At 54.4% G+C, this 20,788-nt stretch overlaps 9 protein-coding genes across 9 annotated transcripts; 7 read left to right on the top strand and 2 right to left on the bottom strand.

Moving 5' to 3' along the window:
• Nucleotides 1-16: 16 nt before the first annotated feature.
• M421DRAFT_272065 (uncharacterized protein) lies at nucleotides 17-2,257 on the bottom strand. Its single transcript, XM_033588812.1, has one exon. It carries the CDS (start codon nucleotides 1,804-1,806, stop codon nucleotides 94-96), a length of 1,713 nt encoding a protein of 570 aa, XP_033445107.1. The 5' UTR covers nucleotides 1,807-2,257; the 3' UTR covers nucleotides 17-93.
• A 22-nt stretch (nucleotides 2,258-2,279) lies between these two features.
• On the top strand, nucleotides 2,280-4,261 carry M421DRAFT_424486 (threonyl-tRNA synthetase). Its single transcript, XM_033593770.1, has one exon. It carries the CDS (start codon nucleotides 2,300-2,302, stop codon nucleotides 3,884-3,886), a length of 1,587 nt encoding a protein of 528 aa, XP_033445106.1. The 5' UTR covers nucleotides 2,280-2,299; the 3' UTR covers nucleotides 3,887-4,261.
• A 52-nt stretch (nucleotides 4,262-4,313) lies between these two features.
• Nucleotides 4,314-5,669, top strand: M421DRAFT_424485 (putative sterol desaturase). Its single transcript, XM_033593769.1, has 3 exons — nucleotides 4,314-4,971; nucleotides 5,026-5,092; nucleotides 5,141-5,669. The coding sequence occupies exons 1-3, from the start codon at nucleotides 4,425-4,427 to the stop codon at nucleotides 5,469-5,471; spliced, it is 945 nt and encodes a 314-aa protein (XP_033445105.1). The 5' UTR covers nucleotides 4,314-4,424; the 3' UTR covers nucleotides 5,472-5,669.
• A 77-nt stretch (nucleotides 5,670-5,746) lies between these two features.
• M421DRAFT_424484 (uncharacterized protein) lies at nucleotides 5,747-6,981 on the top strand. Its single transcript, XM_033593768.1, has one exon. It carries the CDS (start codon nucleotides 5,794-5,796, stop codon nucleotides 6,682-6,684), a length of 891 nt encoding a protein of 296 aa, XP_033445104.1. The 5' UTR covers nucleotides 5,747-5,793; the 3' UTR covers nucleotides 6,685-6,981.
• A 2,170-nt stretch (nucleotides 6,982-9,151) lies between these two features.
• Nucleotides 9,152-10,205, top strand: M421DRAFT_424483 (uncharacterized protein). The gene is made up of 2 exons (XM_033593767.1): nucleotides 9,152-9,454; nucleotides 9,508-10,205. Exons 1-2 carry the CDS (start codon nucleotides 9,251-9,253, stop codon nucleotides 10,024-10,026), a joined length of 723 nt encoding a protein of 240 aa, XP_033445103.1. The 5' UTR covers nucleotides 9,152-9,250; the 3' UTR covers nucleotides 10,027-10,205.
• A 190-nt stretch (nucleotides 10,206-10,395) lies between these two features.
• On the top strand, nucleotides 10,396-11,430 carry M421DRAFT_424481 (ubiquitin-conjugating enzyme). Its single transcript, XM_033593766.1, has 3 exons — nucleotides 10,396-10,576; nucleotides 10,657-10,986; nucleotides 11,041-11,430. The coding sequence occupies exons 1-3, from the start codon at nucleotides 10,545-10,547 to the stop codon at nucleotides 11,147-11,149; spliced, it is 471 nt and encodes a 156-aa protein (XP_033445102.1). The 5' UTR covers nucleotides 10,396-10,544; the 3' UTR covers nucleotides 11,150-11,430.
• A 3,156-nt stretch (nucleotides 11,431-14,586) lies between these two features.
• M421DRAFT_103564 (uncharacterized protein) lies at nucleotides 14,587-16,922 on the top strand (the record flags this gene model as incomplete). Its single annotated transcript, XM_033586916.1, has 3 exons — nucleotides 14,587-14,766; nucleotides 14,884-15,116; nucleotides 15,266-16,922. 3 exons carry the CDS (start codon nucleotides 14,587-14,589, stop codon nucleotides 16,920-16,922), a joined length of 2,070 nt encoding a protein of 689 aa, XP_033445101.1.
• Nucleotides 16,923-17,656: 734 nt separating this feature from the next.
• On the top strand, nucleotides 17,657-18,565 carry M421DRAFT_424479 (uncharacterized protein). Its single transcript, XM_033593765.1, has 2 exons — nucleotides 17,657-17,906; nucleotides 18,049-18,565. Exons 1-2 carry the CDS (start codon nucleotides 17,759-17,761, stop codon nucleotides 18,402-18,404), a joined length of 504 nt encoding a protein of 167 aa, XP_033445100.1. The 5' UTR covers nucleotides 17,657-17,758; the 3' UTR covers nucleotides 18,405-18,565.
• A 100-nt stretch (nucleotides 18,566-18,665) lies between these two features.
• On the bottom strand, nucleotides 18,666-20,133 carry M421DRAFT_95180 (uncharacterized protein; the record flags this gene model as incomplete). Its single annotated transcript, XM_033598284.1, has 3 exons — nucleotides 18,666-18,940; nucleotides 19,242-19,319; nucleotides 19,425-20,133. 3 exons carry the CDS (start codon nucleotides 20,131-20,133, stop codon nucleotides 18,666-18,668), a joined length of 1,062 nt encoding a protein of 353 aa, XP_033445099.1.
• Nucleotides 20,134-20,788: the final 655 nt, after the last annotated feature.

The following is a 20,788-nucleotide window of genomic DNA, read 5'->3' as shown; positions in this document are numbered from 1 at the left end:
GGGTATCTACACATTCTACGGCACGGGACATGGCTAATAATGCATGAAAGCAAGCTCCTCATCCAACTGCAGCGCTGACTCACACTCCGACACTCACTTAACCTTCGCAGTCACAATCGGCGCGGGCAACTCCCGCCGCTCCTCCTTGCCACGTCCAACCAGATTCCTGTACGTTTCACCCTCGACCCTCATACTCTCTCCCCTCGCCGTCCTCAGTCGGTCAACGCCCTTGTCAATCAGCTCCAAGTGATATGAGATTGGCAGATCGTCCCTGTAGCCCAGGACCGTGGGTGCCTCAACGCCCTCCCTCAGATTCTCCAATTCAGCCTGAATCTCTCTAAGCTTCAGCAGCGTCTCAGAGACGTGGGTGAGCGCCTTCTTGCGGTACGCCGACACATTCCTTAGGAGCATGAGCTTCTTGTTGTTGGTATTGAGCTTGGACCTGTTGCCGCCGACGATGGTCCAGAGCTGGGCCAGCAGCTCTTCTTGGTTCTTGGTGATTGTCGCGTCGTCGTTGATGGCGATTTGGTAGATGGTGTCGAGTTGCTCGTCTAGGTGTTGCAGCACGGCGTGTAGCGCGACGCCCGTGTCGATGAGCTTGGTGATTTCTTCAGCGTTCTTGCTGACGTGGACAGAGTACTGGTCGAAGATGCGTTCGTGGAGTGTGGGTGGGGGAGCAACGAAGGCCCGTGTGAGGGCGCCGTAGACGCGGTCAAGCGTGCCGTAGGAAGCTTCCTGCTCGGAAATACCCGAGAGTACAGCCCTTGTCCAGGTGTTCGTTGCAATCACTCTGTCTACGGTTGCGCCAATGCGGGAATTGAAGCGGGAGAGGTCCATGGAGGCGTCGTTGGCGGTCCTGATGAAGTTGTCAAACTCCAGACTCAGCGAGTGGCGCGAAGGCAGGCGAGAATGGCGCACCAGGCCGCGCAGATCGCGGATGGCAAGCTCAGAATCCTTGATGGTAGAGGGAAGTGTCGATGTGTCCTTCGCTGCGTCCAGGATATCCTCCAAGCCGGTTTGCGCGTGGAGCAGTCCCTCAAAGTCGACACGTTGGTCATCGTGAATCGCTGATGTTGAGCAGAACGGTGCAACGTAGGAAGAACCAGGAATAAGACACAATGGCGTCAGAGCCATGGTCAGACTGGAGCGAGCAGACCCAATGGCGAGCTGGACGCCGAAGACGAGTACGCCGATGGCCAGCGCAAGACCAAAAAGGGGCTGCAGATTGCCCATGGTGTGACCAAACACACCCACGAGGTAACGGGCAACGGGAGACAGAAAGTTCTCGTAGATGAAGCCAAGAGGGCTTTGTTGGTGTTCCGTGGGCGCTGGAGTTGGCTGAGCCCTCGAAGTGGGGTTGTAGGAGGTAGTAGAACGATCTAAAGTCCGCAGATGTGGAGTTCTATTCCGTACATTTTGGCTGCGAATCTGCGGTCTACGCGACGGCGATCCGTTGGAAGATTGTAGCGAGTCTTCTAGCTTAGGCATAATGAATGATGGTCCTGGTTGTTCTGACTGAGTCAAAGGCTCGACCGGCTTTGACGTTCGTGGGGTGCGGTCATTGTCAATTCTTGAGCTTCGAGCCAGGCGGTCCTTGGGCAGGGGTTGAGAGAATGGATCTTCTTTGATGCCGGAAGTTCCTGCGCCAACATCCAACTCGTGTGCCAGCTCATTATCTGAGGGCTCTAGCTCAATCTCGCTGTGGTTAGCGGTGGAGGCGCCGTCGGTGGAATAGTTGGCATCGTCCCAGCTATCGCCCAGACTTGCTCTGAGCTTCTGCTGCGAGTTCTTGCTTCGTCTGCCCATGCTGGGAAGTCCTCGAGTCGGGGGCTCTATGGGTTTATTGTCGCCGTTGATGGAGTGTGAGGTAGTCGCCAGGGATCAAGTCACATCAGTGGTAGAAATGTTTGCAAACACCAAGAGTGAGACAACAGACAACAAGGTCAGGGTAGCAGTGCGACAGTGTTTTGGTGTAGGAGGCTGGAGTGAAGACCGCCACTCTCCATACATCGTGTGACGTAGGCACCTGCCAATCAGGCTTGGCTTCAGCAGCCAGACGATGTCCTGTCCTCGAGCTCCGTCGATGAGAAACTTCTACTGCGGAAACTCGTTTCGCACCTGTGAATGCCTCCATGGCCCTCTTGCAGGATGTTTCTGCGAGGCATGTTTGTGCAAGAGGTCGGGCCGCAGGGTGCCGGGGCTCAAAGGAAGGCCGGCAGCCGCAAGGAAATGGCCAAGGCGCCGGCTCGGGAAAGTGCATCTCGACCTCCGCAACACGTGAAAGCTGCCAGTCTTCTCGATGCCACGCGCGCTGGGATCAGCACTGCGAGTCCCGTTGCGCCAGCTCTGGAGCCGCCAATATGTCAGGACGTCCCTTCGGAGCTGCTCGTGTTCTGCGCCGCACCAATTTCACGCCTCGGTGAAGCTGTCCTCTGCACCGCAGCGTGACCCGACCAATGCGGCTGCTGCACCGCCCACGCCCGCCCTCGACCACCGCACGCTCGCGGCGACGCACAACCTCTTCGTCACGTCACCTTACAGCCCCGGCTCGCCGCTCATCCTGCCCAATGGCGCATATGTCTTCGGCAGACTGCAGGCCTTCCTGCGCGCGCAGTACCCGCAGTTCGGCTTCCAAGAGGTCATCACGCCCATCATATACAAGAAGTCGCTGTGGGAGAAGTCGGGGCACTGGCAGAACTACGCGGAAGACATGTTCAGCGTGGAGGGGAGAGACAAGAAGGGCGAGGAGGAAGAGGAGATGGGCCTAAAGCCGATGAACTGCCCGGGCCACTGCCTGCTGTTCAGCACTGACATCAAGAGCTACCGCGACCTCCCCGTCCGGCTTGCAGACTTCAGCGCCTTGCACAGGAACGAGATCTCAGGGTCGTTGACTGGCTTGACGAGGGTACGCCGGTTCCACCAGGATGATGCGCACATCTTCTGCCGCCCCGACCAGATCCTGTCCGAGATCGAGCAGACGTTGAAGTTCGTCGGCATGGTGTACGAGACGTTTGGGCTGGGGCCATACAAGCTACTCCTTTCGACCCGCCCGAAGGACAGCTTCATTGGCAACATTGAAGAGTGGGACAGAGCCGAGGCCCAGCTGACCACTGCGTTGAACAATGTTGGTCGTGAATGGGCTATCAACGAGGGCGACGGCGCCTTCTACGGCCCCAAGATCGACATCATCCTCAAAGACTCGAACGGCAAGGAGCACCAGACGGCGACCATCCAGCTCGACTTCCAGCTGCCGCAGCGCTTCGACCTCCAGTACCAGGCATCACCTGGGGAGATGGAGGCGGGGTCACACTCGTCCATGGATGCTGGTCTCGACCCCGCGTACCGTCGTCCGGTCATCGTTCATCGCGCCATTTACGGCTCCATTGAGCGTTTCATGGCGCTACTCATCGAGCACTATGCAGGCAAATATCCCTTCTGGCTTTCTCCACGCCCCGCCATTGTGCTCTCGCTCAACTCCGATCCCGCCGTGCTAGAACACGTCTCGCGCATACAGTCTGTGCTCTCGGGAGTGCAGTCTCACGAAGCACCGACGCCCGCCCCTTCATCATCGCCCAAGCCCCTGCCGCTATCCAACATCCACTTGCCGATCGACATCGACACCAGCAGCCGGCCACTCGGCAAGAAGATTGCCGACGCTCGTGCGAAGAAGTACAACCATATTATTGTCGTAGGCAAGCGCGACGTCGAGAGCGGTGGTATGAACATGCAGATAGCAAATTCGCCGGCGGAAGAAGCGGCGATGAGGGTGCTCGAGGAAGCTTGCGGTCAGCCTCTTTCAGAAGGCGACAGATCGAAGAAGCAGGCCAACATCGACCTGAGTGGCGCGCGGAAATATTTTGAGAGCCTGGTCACGTCCTACTTGTGAGATGACGAAGAACGTTCTACTAGTAAGATGAGGAAATGTCCCGGCTGTATAACATGTATGATTCGTGTATTAAGAGCCATTGTACATCTAGGTGGCGAGGGCCAGGGTTTTGGCACCGGATGTCTTCTGCCGAGCCTCAGCATGACACGTTCGGTTCGTGGAACAATCAAACGTCTGCCATGACCATATCCATCGTTGTATCTCTTGTTGATCCCAAGGCTGCTCAACGAAGTCCTCCAACTTACGTAGCAATTACACGTCGCGTGAGATTCTCAGGAAGACTCCACTTTCTGTTGGCCGTCAGGCGTCCTTAGCTTCGACGGATCGTAAGCCCGTGCCACAGGCCCACAGTGCCCCTGCCAAGCTCCAGCCCCGGCAAGCATTTTTCACTTGCCGTTCTGATCCGGGTCGGACGATGCGTCTAATCTGATAAACGAGATGGCAAATTGCGGATCGCCTTGAATCAAACATCTTTGCCGCTGTCGCCGCCTCGAGTGCTTGTACACCGACACCGACCTGCACAGGAGTCTCATAAGCCATGGACGTCGCATTGGAACTCCTCGACCCCCTTGTGTTCGACAAGGCGTACGCCTGGGCCCTGCCGCACCCTGGAGCCGGCCTCAGCAACGCGACAGATGTCAACGGCCTTCTGGCTGCCAATGGCGCGCCAACGTCTCTGTGGGATCGCGACAACATTTACCGCCAGAGCATCTCAATCCTCCTGATCACGCAATTCGGCGCATCTGCGCTCTACTTCATTTTCAGCGCACTCTCATATTACCTGATCTTTGATCGCCGTCTGGAGTACCACCCTAGATTCCTCCAGAACCAAGTGCGCCAAGAGATCAAGTCGTCCATGACCGCTGTCCCGTTCATCAACATCCTGACTCTGCCCTGGTTCTTGGGCGAGGTTCGCGGCCACAGCTTGTTGTACGGTGATGTGAAGAGCTACGGCTGGGGGTGGCTCGTTGTTTCGTCGCTTCTGTACATGGCTTTCAACGACGTGGCCATCTATTGGATCCACCGCCTCGAGCACCACCCGAGCGTTTACAAGTACATCCACAAGCCACACCACAAGTGGATTGGTCAGTGCTCGACTACCTTTCCGTCAACATAACAATAATGCTAACCTTGTCTAGTTCCCACGCCATGGGCTGCGCTGGCGTTCCACCCTCTCGACGGCTACGTGCAGTCGCTACCGTACCAGTATGTGCACTCGTCAGTCCATCCCTCCGCCTGCTAACACGTGACCAGCGCCTTCGTCTTCCTCTGTCCTATGAACAGGTACCTCTACATGGTCCTCTTCGTCGCCGTGCAGATCTGGACCATCTTCATCCACGACGGCGACATGATCTCCGGCCACTGGACCGAGAAATTCATCAACAGCCCGGCCCACCACACGCTGCACCACATGTACTTCACCGTCAACTACGGCCAGTACTTTACCTGGTGCGACAACTACTTCGACTCGCACCGGGCACCCAGGCCCGAGCTCGACCCTATACACGACGCCCTCAAGGTCATGCGCGCGAAGGGCCTTGTCGATGAAGCAGGCAACCCAATCGCGAAGCCGAAGAAGGAGTAAAGCTGCGTTGTTGTTTTGAAGCGTTATTGTGTCGATGTTGATTGCAGAGCGGGCCTCGTTTGCATTGGGGGCGTTTGATAGACTTTATGATCGTCACGATCATTATGCATACTAGGTAGTTAATGTTAATAGTCATAACCTAACATGGAGGTAGTTCAGGCTCGCAAGCCTCAAGCTAAACACACTAGTCTTCATCCGACCACAGTCACCATCAGTCAGCGCCATCACAGCTGTGACTCAAGCCGCATCGCCATCACTTACGACCTCAGTGGTTATTTTCTCTAATTTCTCAGCTGGCTTCCTCACACTTGAAAAGATCGCAATGTCAAGAACTACACCGCGCACACGAGTCGCATATGTTCGCACCTCTTCGACGCTGCCGTCTATCTATGGAAATCACCAGAAGACACGAGACGATCACGAGAGGTTCCTTCACAGATACGTCCGACAGTCGCAATCACTTGGCATAAATGTCGATACGCCTCGCCATTGCTTCCATTTCACTATATTCACCAAAGACGACCGGCACATCCTCGACATGCTCCTCGACAACTTTCCTACACCAGCTCAGCCACCATCCGATCAACGTCGTTCTTTCATGTGGGGCGTTACCGCATCCGATATCCATCTTCACACATCATCAGCCTACGCCGAATCCGCGGACGGTCGCAAAGCCCTCCAACAGTGTCGTGACTCGGGCTTCTCGCCAACAATCCACGGCTCCTCAGACACTGACTGTGACGACCGACTACTCGACCTCTGCGACTACGTCATTGACATAAACTACCTCAACGACCTGAGCGGCCTTGACTGGTTCTGGAACTACGCCCGCCCTGGAAAACCTGAAGACAACATGCTCTCGAACCCCAAGTACCAGCTCAGCAAACACGATATCAGCCGGCGAGGGCTCGCAGGCCGCACGAAATTTTCGATCTGGGGTCAAAATTCGGGTTGCTTCCATGGCAACTATGAGTGGAGCTGCTATGGGTGTGGCGGGAAGTGCAAGAGGGGGCGGTGTAAGGTGAATCCCGGGCCGGAAAGGGAGGTGCCGGAAAGTTATAAGCTGCCGGCGAAGGGGAGCGCTGAGTGGGGGGGGTTGACTGCCAACGCAGTCATTCGATTATGGACACTGCAGCATTGGCCTGAGGCGCCCGGGAAGTGGCATAAGGGGAGGGATGCGTGGAAGAGTATCGATACGTTTAGTGGCGAATGAGAAGATGGGATTTGTTGTGTGTGAACGTTGGCCGGTTGTTGTTCTTGGTTACTGAGCTGACTTAGGGTGGGACGAGAAGAGTCCACACGAAGGTTGACCGCAAGTTGTACGGAAACAGTGGGCTGCAAGGGATGCCATGTGGGCGAGTATACTGTTTCGGTATTTGGGCGGATGAAACCGTGATGCCATTTTCTGCCTGTACTATCACTATGTTCAGTGGGGATTGAGATGTAGATCATCGTGTATGACTGCTAGCTATGTTGTAGAAGGAAGCCACTGTTTTAAGTACAAGCTGTGCACCCATCGTTATTTGCGTTTCAGGATCTTACCTATTGTTTTTCATCTTTCTCCGCTTGCTGTACCCGTCTACTCTGTCCGCAGAATCGGGCCGCTCGGAGAGCGTCATCGAAGTCGAGAGGCTCAGTGACTGGCAGCTGATGGCCCATTAGCATTCTAACAACACACGATGGGGGTTGACGAAGGCACTGTCGCGCACGAATACCAACGAGACATCTCGCTCTTCAAAGATAGGCAAGTCTTTAGATGCTGCCATGTCGACATTGCTAGTATGCCCTTCCCGAATCGAAAACCAGTGATCGTCAAGGTCAACTATCACTGACTAGCTGCTTACTTGAGCTTTTCATGAATACTGCCCGTTTTGTGAAACATTCGCGGGACATAGATGTTAGGAACACGAGGAGGGGCTACACAAAGTCGTTAGTATTAAGCCTCTTGACAAACAGCATCTTGAAGGTGTTAAAGACGTTCTGGCTATTGCAACAGATCCGCCTAACGCTTTGAAAAAAGAATCTTTTGTGGAAGCTGAGCAGTCTCTGATCATTGATCAAGTGTGAAGAAAGTGATCAAGTTCCTTGTTCTATCTACGGTGCTGAATGAGCAGAATATATACATCAATACTCATCCAGCTATACCCTAATTAGAGCCCTAATCACGGTTCCGAGCTGTACTCAATTCCGCTCACCATGGCGTGGTAGATCGCCAGTGTCTGATCGGCCAAATATCCAGGTGCGGATCACGTGATGTGCACCCTCACCTCGATCCTTGCTGCGACATCTCTGCATTGCAAGAGATCGAAGCACTGCGCTACCTCTGCGATACGCATTGTACGCATAGGACTCGCATCCTATCTTTGACTGGACTACCTCCCGGTTTCTAGGCGTTGATAAGTGGGCTGTATTAGCGGCTCTACGCCTTTTGATTAATGAACTATTTGCTATGAAGCACGTCTCGAAGTTATGCATTGGTAGATTAAGAGCCCAAGGGAGCGGCAGAAGGTTAGGCTGGCCAGGGTGGAACATCGACGAGGACAGGTTGGCATATTGTCGTGATTGATTTGACAGAGACAAAGAACATAGAGCTTAGTAAGTACTGGTCATGTGCGCAACAAGAGAGAGAATGCTGTGTCCAGGACAAGATGACAAGTTGTTAATCCTAGCTAGTTGGCCTAGAGAAGCTCAGGGGTTGTAGCAGTTTGCAAAGCAGGTGAAGGACATCAGAGACGTTGAACGTAAGCGATACCAAATACTGGACGTGGCAAGATACGTCAGCGATCCCCATGAAACATATGCTGTTGGAGAAAAGGCGACCGTTAAAGCGAAATAACAGTAAGTTCTATACCTTCAATCTGGTATAACAGTACTCTGGTGCATGCGCAAGTTCAAAAGCACGGTCGAGAGCATCATTCTCCGAGACGAGAGGCTTCGCGACCGCCGAGAAAGATTGGAGAAAGCGCCAAACGCGAAGAGGTCTTGAAAAAGCTCGAGAGGCGGTGTCAAATGCTGAGGAGCTGATCACCATGGCGATGCATGCGGTTGACATACCTCATCGCTGCACCCTAAAAAGCGCTCCGCGGACTGCGCGCACATACCTCAGCCCATCGATTTTGTGCCTAAAGTATTTGCGGTGTTCATCCTCATGAGCAAAATGCAAGGGAAGCGGACTGCATACGACGAGTTCTGGAGCATGATGGATACTGACTGACCTTGTGGCCAGGGGCGTCTGGAGGCAGGAAATCTCCCGAAAGACTGCGCTATGCGAATTTTTATGGGACAGAGACGAGTCAAATAGTACATACGATTGATTATGCTGCTGCTATGCTTACTCACAGTTACATCGTGGACTTCGAAGACTACACTCGTGAGTGTATTGAGGATCGGACAGCTTTAGAGGTGCGATTAACCGATACGAAGCGTGGACCTGGATGGGAAATGCCGCCCAACCTGACGTGATGAGCTCGGCAATCGTCATGACATAGATGACCAGCATGAAGCTTGTAACAGTTCGGAGGCTTGAGAGTCTCAATGGCGGGTTTATCGTGTGATGGGTGAGGTTGACGGAGAACATTGGCATGGATGTTGCATCAGAATTGAGGATCCCTGCAAGCGCAGGTCTCCGCAGTCGCGCAACCGATGACAGCATCGTGCCGAATTCAAGCCAGCTTCAACAACAGCTTTCTTGCAGGTTCCGTCAACCCACCATGTTACCAATGCGTGAAGTGTCATCAGTAGCTTTCGCTCTCCTGCAACTTTCTGACCGAACGTAAACCATGGTTTTACTGGATCTACTCACGATCGCTGGCATCCCCACAGCCGTTGGCGCAAGCGAAGCAGTGCACCAGCAGCAGCTGCTCGACGAAGAAGCAGAAGCACCCGAACGTCAGGAGCCCTTCTACGTAGATGTGTACTGCGATGCACAGTCACGGAAGAAGGATGAGGTCGATGGTGCAATTATCGTGTTGAAAGACGGCAAGGTAGATGCGCAGCATCGAGAAGACAAGACAAAGTATATTGACAGACTATGCAGCTCCAACTGTGGCCTAAAGACTCCAAAACTGGCCTGCCAAAGGAAGATCCTGACAGCGGCGAAGCACCGCATCCTTTCACCGGCTTTTTCTACCCATTTCCCACCGAAGACCTTGATCTCCCGCATCGACCAATGCCCGCGCCCCCCATGCTCGGCCTTGTCAGCACAGTGCCGAGCTCGTCGAAGGGAAAGTCTAATGCGATGCGCCCAAAGCTCAATTGGGTCTACGCAAATAAGGAGACACGCGAGCTGAAGTACGGGCCGAGGGCAGAAGCAAAGCACCATATTGTAGGGCCGTGGGACTGGACAGAGGATGAGCAAGGTCTCACGCTCGAGGACGACGAGAGCTTGGTCGCTGTGGAGGAAGAGAGTGGTGGTTTCGGGTGGGCGGTGTATTGGGACAGTGAGGACGATCGGCTGAAGCAATGGGGTGTGCTGGAGAAACACAGGGTGTTGCGATGTAGTCTCGAGCGAAGACTGGTAGAGCAGAAAGAAATGGGTGGGCTAGACGACTTGTAATTCTTGTTGTTGTCCTTGGCTCGCACTCTCGCAGGCTCTTACGAACGATTCACGGCAATGCGATGGCTACAGTGTCTTCGACGCGAAGTAGCAACAAGGCCATTGTACAGATAGAGTGTTCGCAGTCTTCGTCTCCTCTCGACCCCTGCCACAAAGACGCGTGCCTGATGCGCAACGATTCGACAAGCACGATCAGCAGCGGAACGGGCTAGACTTGCCGCGAACGCGTGCAGGGATCCTACGCGAAGCGTTACCCTGGCAGACCCTGCGCAAGGACCCAAAACACAACACAGGAGCTGTCAACTCCGGAACCGCGCATCAGCACACGCATCCACGCCAGAACTCTAGTCACCATTCAGTTTGTGGTGCTGTCTCAATAGCTTACTAGAACGATCCGGAACTTTTTCCTCACTTTCACACCCGCAAGCCGCTTCCGGAACTTGAGTGGACATCAACACCTAGATCCGGCGCACACGACCAGAAGCTTCGCAACAGCAGCACGACACACAACCGTAGTCATGGCAGGCAGCAACGCAACAGTCGCTCAGCGGTACGCATGTGCTTTCCCGACTTTCCCATCTGATGTGTTTTGGTCTCGACTCTACACGAACATCAACTGACAGGCGCCAGACTCCAGAAGGAGCTCATGGATATCATGATGAAGCCCACACCTGGCATCACCGCCTTCCCCTCCGACTCCGACATCACACTGTGGACCGCGACCATTGACGGCCCCGCCGACACACCGTACGCCGGGCTTATCTTCAAGCTGTCCATGGAGTTCGCCAACAACTACCCGTACTCTCCTCCCACAGTGTTGTTCAAGACACCGATCTACCATCCCAACGTCGACTTCTCAGGTAGAATCTGCCTGGATATTCTGAAGGACAAGTGGAGTGCGATCTACAACATTGGCACAGTGTTGCTAAGTCTGCAGAGCTTGCTAGGCGAGCCGAATAAGTGAGTGTATCCCGATGTTGAAGGACACGAAAAAGCAGAGCTCACACTGTTTAGTTCAAGTCCCCTCAACGGCCAGGCTGCTGAGCTTTGGGACAAGGATCCTGCCGAGTACAAGCGCCTCGTTCTCGCCCGCCACCAGACGCCCGAGGAGCTTGATCCTTGAGCCCGGTGTTCGAGCAATTACCAGCCTGCATCTCGCTTTGGCGGCTGTTGCACTTTCTCATTTGGAGTCGAGCTTGCTAGCTTAAGAAAGGGACAAGCATTGCAGGCGTTCTGGTTGGGTTGGCATGTCACGCGCTTCGGCGTGATTGTTCCTCTGTCCGACCCGGTGGACTTGCTTTTGGAGTACTGAATGGATAACGATACCTTGATGGCGCATCAGAACCTACATTCCTACCCAAGCGGCCGTATTTTAGTCACGAGTGCATTGCTACCAACCACGCGTGTGATGACATCTAAGTGAGACAAATGTGAAGCGTGATCGACAGGGCGCCTATGACTATCAATATGCGATTGCCATGGGCATAAGGCGATCAATAAGGCGATCAATAAGGCGATCATGTTGCCCTGCGCCACTGCCGCCTCAGGAGCATCGTTAAGCCGTCACACCCTGCCGCACACCGTTTGCTGTCATCCTCCACAAAACGCAGGACTGTCGGTGCCTTGCATCATCGCCTTATCGCGCAGTCTACGATGCGAACAGCAGGTGGTAAGACACAACACCATCTAGTAATAAAGGAGTAACAACCCAATTGACTTGCTGTGGACTTGCCGAAATAAGTATAGACCTGCTTGCCCAAACAAGTCGCGTGCAGTGTGACAAGTCCGCACTCAATCTGGGAAGCGCCAGAACACGAGCTGGGATGCGAGCGAGGGGTTGCGCAGCCACTGCATCGGCGTGCCTGGTGATTTGCAACGCCGCTCAATAGCACGACCAGCGAGTCAGATGTTCATGGAATTTAGGGATCGCAGTTGGAGACGTGAAGGGCGTCTACTGTGGAGCAGAAGAACTGTAAGCAGCGCTGATCGACCACCGAGGTGCGGGCATTGGGTGTTGGGAGATCGGCGATTAACGTTCATTTTGATATCGCGAACTGGGGTCTGCGCAATGCGAGCGACCCCGGAGAAGGGCCACTTATTTCGGGATTTGCTACCGCATAGGGATCGTGGCTGGACCGCTGTGGTGTGCTGTGGAAGAAATGGGTGGGCGAAGCTAGTCAGCCTCGATGTCAAGAAGGCCCTGAACGAGCGCCACCTTGAACGTCGAGGTAGCACGGCAGTTCCGGAAATTCGAATTGCATGTGTCATGTGGCAGCAGCAATTAGAAAGCTTCTTGGACTGTTGACTGCTATTGAATGCCGTGACGCGTTCATTTGGTGTGCATTTTCAGTCTGCGGCTATTTTCTCAGAGTCGTCCGATCTTGCTCTCCGGCAACACGGGGGCCTGGAGTTCCTCGGAAGCGGTTACACGAGCGAGGGCGAACTGGATGAATGCAACATTGGCACTAGTCTGCTGTTCCTGGTGATCTGGTGACTGCAGTCTGTGATACTTCATCTATGTACCCCGCGGCGGCTTTGTATCTAATGTCGGCGTGGAAGGAGGCACACTTTCCAGAGCATGTCCCTCAAACGGAGCGTGTCTGAGCTGCAGGAACGAGGTCCGTGTTGCAGATTTACGCTCGCCTCAAGGTCGAGTCTCAGCTCATACTGTTGAGAACGACCGGTCTGCAGGGCAAGTTGAGGGTGCCTGCATTGATACTTGTGAGCGATGGGGCCGGCTGCTGCATGATTCGAGCGAGATCAAGCCAGCTCGAGCTCGCCTACCTGCACTTGTGGTTACTCACGCATTCGCAACGTAACATGTTCGTCAACAGTCGGTCAATCCTGCTCCTCGCCGCCGAACCGATTGCGAGATTCCGACGCGGATATATTTCTAGTCTGCATTCTAGTGCTCATCCATTTGCTACACGTGGTCAATTGGCTCTGCGTTGTTATGCGCGATCGCTTGCCCGGTTTGCTTGCACGTCACGCCAGGCGCGGGCCATTGCCGGAGTGGGGTGGTGTGTATGGACGAGTCCTGCGTGCGTGGGGAAGTTATCGGCAGGAGTGGATACGAACATGGCCTGATGCTTTCGTTGATATCCACTCTGATGTGTGTGCGTCCTCTTCGCGGTAGTGGGAGCAGCAACTGCAAAGAGCATTATTTCGCAGCGGCTGCCAGCACGAGCATGCTTGTCTTGCGGGCAAGGACAGAAGCGGGACTCTCCCGTGACCCAGGCTGGACCAAAATAGGACTCGTTCGCTGCTTAAGCTGCCGTGGCGCTCCCGATCAAGTTGGACCTAAACACCGATGGGCGCAAACCCGCCACAGCGGATGACAGCGCGCTGCGGGTGATGCGAGGTTCCTGCGGTTCCCTGCTGGTCAGGCGCACGCGTCCTCCAGAGCATTACGGTTGCCCTGAAGTGATCGTGTCGACGTAAAACGCAAGGCCAACAGTAGGCATGGCGACGCTGCAGCCTCAAACACAGTGCTGGCGCACGTCCAGGGCTGCACGGCGAAACAGGTACGCCAGTACATCCCCGGCCCTGGCTTAGGCCCAGGGTTTCTGGCACGGCACCCAACTTCCGCCGCTGTCGTTTTTTAAACGCAGAGCGATTTGCTGGTCGGCGGCCTGCCACGAGTAACGGTGGAGCTGCCGAGCCTGGCGCCGGCCTCAGCGGCGTCAGCGCGCTGCTCAGGTCAGTCAGCGACGGCGTGCATGGCGTGCATGGCGCAGTGCTGAGTGACTCGAGCAAAGACGTGAGCCGTGAGCGGTCTGCGGCGGCTCCAGGGATTCGAGCGCGCTCTGCGAATCTGCTCCAGAGCTGATTGTGGCAGCCATGGCTTGTATCTACCATATGGAATGGGAGTGCGCCTGCGCAGTGAGGCAATGCCTTGCAGCAGGCTCCAGATTGATGTAGCACGAGGTGCTTCTCATGCGGGCCGCCGCTGGATTTGGCGTCCAGAACAGGCGTAATTGCTCTATGCCTCGACCGCCCTTGTCCGGCTCCACCGCGCCCTCACAGCCTACAGGCATGCACGCTCGCCCAACATCACGCTTCGCTCGGCTGCCAACTGCGTGCTGCGACCGCTGCACTGCACTCTCTCCCACTCCACTCTTGTACGGCTGTCTTGTGTGAGCACATCGAGGACTGTCTGCGAGTTTGGAACGCTCCTGCCAGCTATTCATTCCATCCGTAACAGCCAATCGTTGCAATCGTTTCAGCACGCACCGCACTTCGTACCTTGACACCCGTGCACGCTGCTTGCTGGGAATCCGGGACAACCGCGCTATGACAGTCTGACCGACCTGGTGTCTGACGGATCTCCGAGTAGCGAGCCCTTTGTCTGCTCCCCGTCACTCCTGGAGTGCCAACGCTCGACCAAACACCAGCAGCTCAGTGACGGGCCGCCACTTCACGCCCGCGCTGGTTGCTCGCCTACCTCACTGTGCCTGGGTGCTCTCTCCATGCATTGCTTCCCTTGACGACATCTCCGGGTGCGAGCTCCAGGCCTCTTCCGCCTCTCTCCAGGGACGATACGCCAGAACACCAACCACGATGACGACGATGCTCCCGTCCAGAGGCATTGCCCTCGTCGGCGCCCCGGACGGCGACATCGGAGACCGACCGCCGCCGGTGCAGGCCATGCAGGTGGAAATGACACAGGACATTGTCGACGAGCTCCTCGAGAGCATGCGGAGCGGGAAACCGCCGCAGATACTCTTCGGCCGGACTCCTGTACGTGTGCCAATGTCCGTTGGAGCTCTCTGTGCATCACCGATTGTTGGTGTTGCACCGGGCGGTGAAGCTCGATTCGAGCAAGGCAAGAGCAACCACGACTAACAAGCACAACAGCAACTGAAATACGGCGACAAGACCCACGTGCTGCAGAGCAGTCCCGAGACGCACACATACGAACTGTACAAACCCAGCGGGACTGGCAGTGACGATGCCCTAGAATTCGCCGCCGTGATCAACCACAACCTCATCGTACAGGAGGCAGCAGACGTGACTGCAGGCGTCGACTCGGCGCTGGCCACTCTCAAGAGTAGCATGGCTGCGATTTCAGAGTTCAAGGAAGCCAACAAGTATGCCTCCCCGGTGTTCCCGTGGCTGCCCAGCGATCTCTACTGTCTAGTCGAGAGGCTCATGCACCCTCTACCCTTTCTGCACCACATGCGCTACGCATAGCCACAGTGACATGAGAACATACGGACTAACAATTGTTGCAATTCAGGACTATCGTCGGCGATGCCACTCCTGTCCGCACTCCTGGCCACCGCCGGTACCCTTCGACAGGGTTCAAACCCGTGCACCTTGCTCCCTCCAAGGTCGGCTCACCGCTACCGAGCATGCCTGCTTCCCCCATGCACAAGCGTCCTCCCACGTCTCAGCCGAGCGGTACTCACGAGGCTGTTGTTGCGGCTCTCCGCGTGCCCGTCATTCATCTCCTCGCCCGCGAGCCTGCTTCCGAGGCTTCCCTTGCCAAGACATGTCGCACATGTACTGCCACCCTGAAGGAGCTCCTCCCCAAAATTGCCAAACGATCGACACAAGACTCGGACAAGTGGCAGCTGACTGACAAGTCGTTTCGTGACATCAACCCCTACAGGTTTCCCTACTCGACGTCGGAGGAGCGTGACCAGGCCATCGAGGGTGCAATCAAGTCGTTTGATCGCCTTCGATTGGCAAAGGAAGACAAGCTTTGGCAGATCCTGCTGCCACGTGAACAGCGAGGACAAGGCATATGCTTGTCGCGCTCAAAGGTCAAGGCTCTGGAGGCCAAACCAAAAGCCTCGACTCCCTTGCACAAGATGTCGGATTTCACGAAGAAAAAGCCTGCTGCGAAGAAGGTCGATGACAAGCCCACGGAGAGGAAGGTCGATGGCGAGAAGAAATTTAAGCAAGTCAAGGAGAAGGAGCTCAAGCCGCCGAAGGAGGGTGCTGCAAGCAAGCTGAGCAAAGCGGCGAAAGACAAGCTACTGGGCGCAGACAAGCCAGCTACAAAGGAGGTGAAGGACGATATTGCAAAGGCGACCACGCCCACTCCGGTTCCAGCCTTCACTTCCGACATCAAAGCTGCCCCTCGCCCAACTCCACCCACCGAGGCTTCCAAAGTCCGTACCAAGAAGGTCTACGCGTCTCAAGTCAATTCTTCTAACTCGACACCACGCGCAAAGCCCAAGATGGCCGTACCGCGCGACTCGTACCAACATCGGCCTGTCAAGCCTATATATAACACCAAACCCAAGAACCCTTCTCCTCTTTCGGCTTCACCCCCAGTCAACGCCAGCGACTTCGAGGATAGCCACCCAGTCCATAAGGCTCTCGCGGCAGCAGCTTCGCCTGTCAAGTCATCGTACGGCAACTCCGACCGATCGCTGAAGCGCAAGGCAAACGATATTGACAGCGACGTTCACAACCACAACCTCGCCGTGAAGAAGCCCAATGCCGAACGCGCAACACCCAACCATACCCCTTCACATGCCAACGGCAGGTTCAACGGCTCTACTCCTTCGAGCAACGGCTCTCTCAAGCGCAAGTCTGACGACTCCTCCACATCTAACACACCTATCACCGCTCCTAAGGTCCGCAAAGTCACCAGCATCAATGTCGGTCTTGCCTCCCGCTACAACAACAAATCTCACCCTTCCCCCGGCGACTCATCATCTTCGACCACATCACCTACCATCCCAAACCTGAGTTTCCGCCAGACAGTCGAGCTGTCTCAAAAGTTCCAAAAGTATTACACCAAGTACGAAGAGTTATATTGGAGGTTGACCGAGGCCGCGTCTCCGCCAACCGAAGCACAGAGAAACGATCTACTCAAGATGCACAAGAAGCTTGAAGAGATGAAGAGGGAGATCAAGGCCGGCGCTAGGGTGCAGCGCTGATGCAAAAACAATGGCAGGTTCGCACCAACCTGGGCGCTCGATGCGCGATTTCTTGGGCACATTTGGCCCTCATACCCACGATCATAAGAGTTGCACAGGGTCTGCAGCAAGTTGCATATGAAGGAGGCTTGGTTTATTCCCCGTCCCTTGGGACGCATTACGGCGAATTGCTTTGGTTTGATTTGCATTACATGTTGCACTGCAACTGTTGGATAGGACGCATTTGGGTTTGGAGTACTTGCGACATTTTTTGCTATTCATACCTATCAACAAAGGGGACTCTGTATCACCCTACATGTGCAGTAACGACAATGATGCATAATGGCTATACAAAAGAACTGCGTCAGTCCATATACCCTCTACAGTACAAACAATCAGGATATAATATCGTAATCTCGTGGTCTGCGCGTGTTTGTCCAGCGATACTTTCGGAGCTTCTGCCAAACCCACCTAGCGCCCATCCCACTTGCGCGGCATCGTGGATAGACGGCCGACTTCGGAGAACAGTGCCGAAGAAACAGCCGGCAGCCAACTTACGAAGGAGGCAGTTCAACGCATGCACAGTCGTTCGACAACCATTCTACAGATATGAGAGCGGCGGAGATGCTTTGCATTGCAATTGGCCCTGGCCGTGTCGATCACGCAGCTAAGGTTCACGTTCAGGGACCCAGCCAAGCAAATCGCACTGCCGCTCTAGCGGCTGGCGCTGCTGTCCGCACGCATCTATGTCAGCCCTATGAGATCAGTGACGCAGTCGTGAACATCACCATCATCAAACGACTGCAGCTCAATTGCAACTATATCCTGCAAGATCATATCAAGCACGAATCTTCTTGATGCGCCTCCTCCGAAACATAATATTGAATTTGGGAAAGAGACGTTACGCACAGGTCCACGACGTCAGAGTTGAATACTCGAGATACCCTGCAAAAGATATACTTGAGCAGGAGTCGAGCGAAGACAATATGTCGCAGTCATTGAATGGTATGTGCACACAGTTTCAGCATAGTGACAGCATGACTCAGGGGCATCGAGGTCTGCAAGGACCCAATGCAAGAATTCCGAGCTTTACAAAGCTCGATCGCAGCTGTAGGACATACCAAGAGCTGTCGCTAACACCCCTCAGTATTCAAGAAGCCCCTCGCCCTCCACTCCACACAGCCCCTGACAGGCTTCACACGCTCCGGCTACTGCGAAGCGCCCAAGTCCGACTTCGGCAACCACAGCATCGCTGCCATCGTCACAGAGGAGTTCCTGGACTACAGCGCTGCGCAGGGAAACAATTTGCGCGATGCTGGGCTCAAAGGCGGCTGCAAGTGGTGTCTCTGCGTGAGCCGTTGGAAGGAGGCTTTTGAGAATAGGACGGGCGATGATGACAAGAAGGTGCCGAAGATCGTACTGGCGGCTACAAATCAAAGGGCGCTGGAGGGCGTGGATCTGGAGGTGCTGAAGAAGTTTGCTGTGGACAAGGAGGAGAAGTGATAAGGTCGTCTTTGGGAGTTACCCGCATTGGACAAAATATTACTATTCTCTCTGAACTGTCTTTGTTGTGAATTCACCTCTCTCTCAAGCCGAATCTATGTTCCGACCTCCTTTCGCACCGCGCCTTCGAATGCGTCTCGTGATGATATCATACCCCGCGCTAGCGCGATAATTGCTTCCGCATCACCACCTGAGTCACTTGCAGTGGACGTCTATTCAGGTACTCACATCTAGCACTCAATCAAGTTACAGCATCTTAATTCACATATCACAATGGTCGAATGTCCCGAATGCGGAGCCGGTGCGGATCTGACGAAGGACGGCAGCTACGCGCATTGCGCTTCTTGTACGTGCCCCACCATCCGTACTCCCCGGCATATGCCCAGCAAGTTTTGAGCTGATACGATCGTTCTCGTAGGTAATACCGTCTTTGAGCCTGGAAAAGAGGGCAGTCAATACAAGGGAAGTGGGAGCGGCTCTGGCGATAGGGAAGAGACGAAGAAGGACGATGACAAGAAGAAGAGTGAGAGCAAGAGCTGAACGATATTATGTCTATGAGTTCGTTCCGATCTTTACATTCCCCAGGACGTTAGTACTGACAGTGGCCCAGATTTACCTTATGCATATCGAACGAACATTACAAATACTGCCTGACAGGCGCTTCTATCCTTTCCCTCCCCCAGGTGAGCGTTCGTGCACTAACCGCCAGCTTACTCAGTTGGTCCATGAGCTATTTCATCTCTTCTATTGCCCGAAGTTCGTGATCGGGGTCTAGGTCGTGACTCAAGATGAAGAATTGTACTGCCATATTGACATGGACATCCCGAGACTGCTCACGCAAGGTCCAGTAATGCACCGGAAGCAATCCAAAAGGCGAATCAGATGTAAAACAGATGCTCTGTCCCGGCTCGCAAACTAAGTGATAGTTCTCCAAGAGAACAGGAAGCGAAAACGAATGTGTTCTCTCGTGTGGACTGACGTGGTTCTCGCAGGCGTTGGCGCCGCACACCAGACACGCACGACAGAATGCACAGGTGTACTTTGCTTCGGCGGTCTTCATTGCGTGCTTCAGCGTGTTTTGAAAGCACTGCCGACAATACACGTGGCCACAACGTCCCTGCTGTGGACGATGGATACCCTCATCGAAGTCATTTGCGCAGATCGGGCACGAACCATTTATCTCGCATCGTTCCCCCACAGCATCTTCCACGGTATGCTCACTGTGGAAGAAGTAGTCCCTATCGTCCGGATCTACTAAGAGGTTCTCAGTATCCCAAGCGCTATTCATCCATGGGTCGAGGCAGTCTACCGCTTGCTGTACCGCGAGGACGATGTCGCCAGTCGGCGTTGCTTCCTGCAAGTCAACAATGAACAGCCACAAATGTTGCTTTGGGGTGCGTCGATGAGGATACTTCAGGATAGCCTCCTTGATCCATTTTCGGAAAGTCATGTCCTGGCCTTCTGTGTCGAAACACGGCAAGCCAGCACAGATGTTCAGCAGCTTGTCGTCGTGCAGGAGTGCCCGGGCTGCATCATCGTTCCGTCGAAGGGCTGCAATAACTCTATCTGTGAAGGCCTGGAATATCTGCATTGTTTTGTAGTGTGGGACAGAGGGGTTGAGCATCCAGGGACGATGGTCGAATAAGCATCGTGTTTCTAAGTGAATTATCCAGTCCTCGACCGTAAAGTCGAACATATTACGCATTGGTAGAGACGTCGACGGTTCCATGAAGTAGGGAGCGAACGAGTTGAGAGAAGCTTGTGTGAGGGTATGCAGCTGTAATGACTAAAGAGCAACCGGAATACGTTTATTCTATGCGCGTATCGCGTTGTAACCTTTCACTGTGCAGCAACATGCCATGTCCAGGAGTTCTGATGCTATGCTTTCACTAAAGGGCTCCGTGTTCGACGAGATGGACCTACAATGACACGCAAGTCTAAGTTGCACTTTACCGTAGACTGCCATCGGGATCATTTGCAATGAATATGAATTTTGTTGTCGAGTTCTGGCGTTGACTTGAAGACATGCGGGACCAGCCTCGTCTTGCTCGTATTCGGAGCTTGTAATATTTTAACTCCGCAAACAACAAAATGTCTTGTCCGCAAAGGTGTCATCTGTGCTCTTCAACTCTACATGCCGTGGCATCTAAAATCCATTGATTGACTAGGTATTCGCAATGACTCGAATTGTGAATCCATGACAGGAACGACGTTATCTCAGCCCTGGACGTCGTGTGGGTCGAAGCCTGCTTGATCGGCCATACACGCGTCATGGCGTGTCTCAATTTCGAGTACTTTCGCCGTGCTCATTTCACATTTTTGGAGCTGCTTCCACAGCCTTACCATGACGCTCCCGTATATTCTGTCAACTTGCACTTTCTAGA

The sequence above is a fragment of the Didymella exigua genome, assembly GCF_010094145.1.
Source record: "Didymella exigua CBS 183.55 unplaced genomic scaffold M421scaffold_35, whole genome shotgun sequence".
NCBI lineage: Eukaryota > Fungi > Ascomycota > Dothideomycetes > Pleosporales > Didymellaceae > Didymella > Didymella exigua.
This window is presented reverse-complemented; position numbering and strand designations above follow the sequence as displayed.